Source organism: Lipotes vexillifer, unplaced genomic scaffold (assembly GCF_000442215.2).
Source record: "Lipotes vexillifer unplaced genomic scaffold, Lipotes_vexillifer_v1.1 scaffold655, whole genome shotgun sequence".
NCBI lineage: Eukaryota > Metazoa > Chordata > Mammalia > Artiodactyla > Lipotidae > Lipotes > Lipotes vexillifer.
In genome coordinates, this window is record NW_006788208.1 from 880609 (window position 1) to 887415 (window position 6807).

General features: G+C 42.6%; 1 protein-coding gene across 1 annotated transcript in view; it reads right to left on the bottom strand.

Moving 5' to 3' along the window:
* The window catches only part of ERCC5 (ERCC excision repair 5, endonuclease), a 29043-nt gene that overhangs the window by 12019 nt on the left and 10217 nt on the right, over positions 1-6807 (bottom strand). The window contains exons 6-8 of the mRNA XM_007461513.1: positions 4938-5081; positions 2780-2987; positions 1319-2440 (exon numbers count right to left, since the gene is read on the bottom strand). Coding sequence (XP_007461575.1) covers positions 1319-2440; positions 2780-2987; positions 4938-5081 — 1474 coding nt within the window. The remainder of the gene's footprint in view (positions 1-1318; positions 2441-2779; positions 2988-4937; positions 5082-6807) is intronic.

Genomic DNA, 6807 nt, shown 5'->3' on the forward strand with positions numbered 1-6807 from the left:
AAAAAAAAAAAAAAAAAATGTCCTCTAAGTTAACTAATATTGTTTTGAAATTCAAAAAGAACTACCAGGGTATGTACACAATCATTGAGTTTTTTAAAAATGTTTGTATGCTATTTCACTATGAACACAGCAAAGAATAACACTGTGACGCAGAAGAGAGAAGCCTGGATAAGGACATGGAAGAAACAGCTCTTCCTCTCCCACCTCCTTCCTTCCTCTCTTGATGTCCTTTCTTCTCTTTGAAAAATATTTATTGATTTCCTTCCTTCCTTCACTTCAGGGGGAGGAGTCTGGATCTGAGGACACACTCAGGATGGAGGGGCTGGGACCAAGGGGACAGCCAGGACCAAGGAGGAGGCCAGTGATATCGGGAGCTGGTTACAAACAGAGAATGAGCAAGTAAGTAAATACACTGAAGATAACAGAAGGTCCCTCACTGTCAGACAGGGAAATTATAAAGAAGGCAGAGTGTAGAATGAGATCTGGGATGCTGGAGAACTACAGATACGAGCGTGAGCTCATGGGTGTATACACAGCCCCACAAACAGGTACCAGGCAGGGCTGGGATTCAAACCCCATCCAATGGCCCCAGAGCCAGAGCTTCTTGGTCTACACTGCACTGCTCTCTCCTGTCTCCACCCTCTGGTCACCTCTGCAGGGGAGCTGAACCAAGAAGGCCAAGTGTCCCCCTGGCTCAACCTCACCTGGGAACGGCGTGGCAACTCAAGTTTCTGGCCGTTCTACACGTGTCCACAAATGACCACAAAGACACTACCATGGGGACTGATTCTGGGGTCAGATATAAATTTTAGTGAGTAGGCAATTTTGCAGATTTGAAATCTGTGAAAAATGAAGATTGACTGTACATAAGCATACATAGATAGAGACATATAATATACATGTGTACATATAGAGAGCGAGAGAGACAGAGAGAGGGATATGATAAAGCCAATGTGGTAAAATGCCAGCCACTGAGGTCCTAGGTGAAGGAAATAGAATGTTTTAAGATACTTTTTCAACTTTTTAAAATTTGTAATTATTTCAAAATAAAAAGTTAAAAAATTAAAGGGAAACTCACCTTTACCTTCTCCAACTAGGGCACTCCCTCCCTTTAAAAACAAAAATGAAAAGAGCAGCCAAACAGCAAAGGTCAAGATTCCATTACTAGCTGTGTGTCCTTGGCAAAGTCACTTGTCCTTTCTGGGCCTCTAGTTCACCACCTGAACAATGTGGATCTGGACTACACTAAAGCATCTCTCGGTTCCTGCAGATGCGAGATCCTACTTTTCTTTATCTCTAAAAGAGCACAAGCACTTACCATCAGATTCACTTTCTTCAGAGCCTGTTTCCTTTGGTTCCATGGATGCCAGAACTGAAATTAAACCCTGGCCTGCAGATTCAATGGTCTCATGTTCTTGGATGGTTTTCAAGAAATTCTCATGCTCTTTGGCATTAACAGATGCCACATTTCCTAAGTCACTTATTGTCTCTAAAGGGACACTTAGCGTATCACTTGATTCTTGCAAACTGACGGTGCCTTCAGGAGCAGGGTTTTTTTCAGATTCTGTTGCATCATCACTTGAAAGGACAGAGGTGTCATATTTACTCTCAGGTGGAAGAAGACCTTGCTGTAGCTCAAGCACTTTGGCATACGTTCCACTCCTTGATACGGAACTCGGACTTATCGGAGGTGTCCGTGTCCGCTCTGGTCCGCTCTGGAACCCAGGTGCATCCCTGGGTAGCACCACAGTGTTTTCCAAAGGAACTGGATCTTTTCCATCCTTAAGTGCAGTCTCATCACTTGTCTGAAAGGCTTCCTTCACCGGGGGAATAAACGACATCTGCTCTTTTGGAACGCTAGAGTCGCTGCCTTGACAAAAGACAGTCCTCGGTAAGTGAGCCGATTCTGTCCACTCTTCTTCGGCATCAGCACTGGTTACAGGCTCCTCTGTGAGGTTCACACTGGCTGCGTGAGACGCTGCTGCCAACGGCACTCCTTCCCCATCTTTCATTTTAGGTCCTTCCTCAGTCTCCTCGTCAGAACTGCTCTGGAGCGGTTTCGGTTTTCTCGCGCCTGCCCCTCCTGTTTGCACGTCGCTCCCGGCACGCACTTTCACGTCTTCATCATCGTCATCGAGAGCTCTCTGCATGGCCAAGAGAGTCAGTGGCGACACAGAACCTGCACGTGCGGTGGCGGGCGCGCGCCTCACATGGTGCAGCCTGCAGGTCTCACTCTCCAGCTCATCTTCTGAGCTGCCGCCCAGCAGGGCCGCCTGCATGGCCAGTAAGGTTCTCGGGGAAGGAGGGGAGGCGTCAGGCTCTTCCTTTGGCTCCAGCTTTTCACACGGAGATGACTTCATGTCAGAAGACCTGCTGTGCATTTCACTGCATGAAGGAAGAGACTCTGAATCCACTTCTGCAACTTTCTTAGCTTGAATACCTTGAGAAAAATTAAAATATTCTCACTATGTAGCTTTACAGTGTGACAACATGCTTCTAGTTAGATGAATAAGAGCATACCGGTTCTCATAAATGAATTTATAAATTCTCATTTAATCAGCAACTAAGAGTTAATTCGTTAGTTAATTTTAAAGTGGGTTGTTATGATACTACTTAATACATTAATAGTTATATACATTTATTATTGTATTAATAATAATTATAGTCAATAAATTAAGTAGCACTTCATTCATATTATCTGGGGGTGGTAGCTTATAGAATTCAGAGACACGACATATTTTTGGTTTTTAACCGTCAAATAAGTGATGGTACCTGATACCTTTAATCAAGATGTAATGTGAAGTATCTTCAGAGACCACTCTCCTTGACTCTACCTCTTTCAAAAAGCCTCCTTCATCTTCATATTGCCTTTGGATTTGTCCTGAATGTTGTTGATTCATTTCCTTTTGGACATTTTCTATGTGTTGGTTTAGATAGTTTTTTTTAAGCAAGCCTTTGAGCTGGTACTGTGAAAAGTCATTGGACTCCTAAGGCAAAATAAATAAATAAAATGATTTCTTATATTAAATACAGATAGTATTCCCATATTTCCATCCTCTTCCCCCAAAGGGGATAAACAACAATTGATTTTTTCCATTGGTGGTACTTTCAGACTAGAAAAGTAAAATTTGAATAGTAGGAAAAAGCTATAATTGCTTTGTTAAAGGATAATCTTTCAAACAAAAAGAATTGGGCAAAAGAAAGGAAATCATGGATACTGTTTATGATTCCATCATTTACTCAAAAAACACTTATTGAGCATGTGATGCATGCCAGGCACTGTGACATGTTGATTCTGGCTTAACGGACAATCTTTTAGAATGCAAGTGAAGTGCCCAGCACAGTTTCTGGTCCATAAAAGACACATAATAAATCATTGCAATCACAGTTATTAGTAATACTTAACACTTATAAAGCACTTCCTGAGTAAGACATTCTTCTAAGTGCTTTTAAATATATCATCCCATTTTATTCTCAACCACCGATGAGACAGACGTCATTATCTCCATTCCACAAATGAAGAAACTGAGACTTAAACAGCTTGAGTAACCTCTCTAGAGCCGCATGGCTAGTAAGTGGTAGATCTGGGGTCAAAAGCAAGTTACCAGGGCTTCCCTGGTGGCACAGTGGTTAAGAATCTGCCTGCCAGTGCAGGGGACACAGGTTTGAGCCCTGGTCTGGGAAGATCCCACATGCCGCGTAGCAACTAAGCCTGCGCACCACAACTAATGAGCCTGTGCTCTAGAGCCCGCGAGCCACAACTACTGAGCCCACGTGCCACAACTACTGAAGCCCGCGTGCCTAGAGCCCGTGTTCCACAACAAGAGAAGCCACCACAATGAGAAGCGTGCGCACCACGACGAAGAGTAGCCCCTGCTCACTGCAACTAGAGAAAGCCCGCATGCAGCAACGAAGACCCAGCACAGCCAAAAACAAATAAAATAATAAATTTATTTAAAAAAAAAAAGCAGGTTGCCAAGCCTTATACTAAATTGCTCCTATTACTATTACGATTATTATTCTTATTACTTACCAATACTACTATTATCAATTTTGCATTTGCCCAATGTTCAGACAATGCAAAGGTCCAGCCTGTATGACTTAGAACTTCCCTTAGCTACCAGAAGGACGGATCCAACAAGCTGTGCACCCTCCTACCCTGGCCTACCCATCCCAGAGGCTCTGTGGTGGCAGAAAGAGAAAAAATGGAGCAAACCATCAGGACTGCCTCTCTTTCTCCCATCCTTCCCACTGTTGTTTACATAATCCAAATTCTATTTCCTCAAAGACCAGCCAGAGATCCATTTACACTCAAGAAGCAAAATGCTGGATGGATAGACTGAACCTGGATGTTTCCCCTGAAACAAAAATAAATTTACTTCTGTCCTTTGAATATCATTTCTGTACACCTTAGCATTTTCCTATGTTCACGTTCTTTGTGGAAAAGTATATAGGAGTGATGGGAAAAGAAACAGCTCCTGCCTTTTTCATATTTTTGGTATCAAAATATGTTAATATTCTACAATGTATATTATGGGTTAAAATAACTTTTATGAACTAACCTAAGAATTGAACCACTAAGCGTACACTAGGCACTTACTATGTGAAAGATACTGAGCTGAGTGCTAAAGATACAGAGGTGAGCAAGGTAGGCACATTTGGGTGTTAAAAATCTAAAGAGACACTACAGGGTGCTGTGAGAACACAGAGCAGGAGACAAGACCTGGTCTTGGTGGACAGTCAAGAAAAGCTTCTCTGAGTAAGTATTTATAAGTTCAAACTTATAAATGCATGTTTCATAGTATCTCGGAGATACACAAATGCCATTTACTGTAAACGTACATTGTATAAGTAATGCTTATCAATTTTCTTTTTCTAATGAAAAATTTTGCTGATATTCTTAATTCTAAGCATTAATGCGCTGTTGTATAGTTTACCTCTGGCATTGCTTCAAATAATGTTCTTCTTCGCTTGGTAAATTCTTTCATATCAGTCAAGATTTCATGCTTTATTTCAGGGGGCAGGCTGCTAAAGTCTTCAGACTCAATATCTACTGCATGAGGATTCTGAAAGAACTCCTCCTGTAGAGTAAAACGTAACACCATGAAATTTACACTTTATACACTTAATTCTATTCACCACGACAGATTTTTTTCGGTGCTTGTATCATAAACAGAGTTCTGCATATTCTACAATAGGCTAAACACAGTTGTACATTATCTGCAATAGTCATCAAAGTGAATAGGCAGATTAGGGAATGTATCCATTCACTCATTCATTCATTCAAAAGAAAAAAAATACTTGGCAGGCACTGTTCTAGGTGCTAAGGAACGACAGAGATCATGCCAGCTAAGGTCCCTACTCTTAGGAGCAGAAGAAGACACATGATAAAAAAATAAATGAACAAGATAACAATGAGAAAACAATGCAGGTTAACCTGATAGGAGAGTTAATTAGAAGAACAGAAAGAGAAAAAACATTATCTGATAGAGAGGGCCCCACTAGAAATAATGACCTGCAAGCAGGGACACAAAAGACACCCAAAAACTTGCTCTGGGACAGAGCATCTCAGGCTGAGGGAACAGCAAGTGCAAAGACCCTGAGGTAGAGATAAGCCTTATGAATTTGAACAATATTTACAGTCCCCTTAGTTAGATAAGTTCTGTCTTGCTCTTAACCTAAAATCAAAAGTAGTCATTAGTAAAGATAAAATAATACAATTTGCTCTCTTGTATGTATGCATGTTGTGTGTGTGTAAACCAGCAAGCACTTAGGACAGGCCAGTCATTTTGCTCAGCTTCCCATGTTTTCCCTCAGGAATGCTCCCATCGTCCCTACAAGGAAAGCATCAATATTATTGTTTAAAAAAAAAAAGGAAATAAAGCCTTGGAGAAGTTGATTTGTCTAAGATCTCACAGCTAGTGAGCTGTAGAGCCTGGACTTAACTGCAAGTCTTTCCGCCCACAGGGTCCACGGTCTTCATCAAGACTACTCACTTGCTGCATTAATAATGCAGGACCTTCATAAGCTGAAGAATCTTGCAGTTTCAGCTCAAAAGTCTTCTACCAGACATACCAGAATAACATGAACATACAAGAAACGGTGAGCTTGGGGATCAAAGAATGTTACCCGCTCTTCTGAGAAACGTGGAAAAAATTTCAAAAACTTGTATATGCAGCACAACCTCAACTTGTAAGCAAGTTGTGCATTAAAATATGTGTGGTGGTGGCTCTGCAACCTGTGCACGGTTCTCTGACCCTCTTTTCGCCTAGCTCCCCTCCCATTAAGTGGGGGCTGGCCCTAACCAGCTGCCAGTGAACAGAGCACCGTGGAAGGAAAGCTGTGCACCTCCCACAGCTGGCCAGAAAGGGCAGCGCGGGCCCTGCTGGCACTGCCTCTTGGGCTCCTGCCCCAGAACACAGCGGCAAGCTGTGCCAGAGCTCAGGCCACACGGAGAGGCCACAGGCAGGGGTTCTGGCTGACAGGTAGCGTCAGTTGCCGGGCACGCAGGGGAGGAGGTCTTTGAGGGGCTCCAGCCCCAGCTACCATCTGACTGCACCTACACAGGAGATGCTGAGAGGGAACTGCCTCGCTGAGCTCATCAAACCCCAGAATAGAGAAGATGATGATGATAAAAGACTGTTTTCACAGCACTAAGTTACGCAGCAATAGGTAACCACAGCCTGTGCACGAACATACATCTTCATAAATATATACATACACACATACCCTGGATACACATACACATACCCAAACACACACACACACACACACACACACACACACACACACACACACACACACACA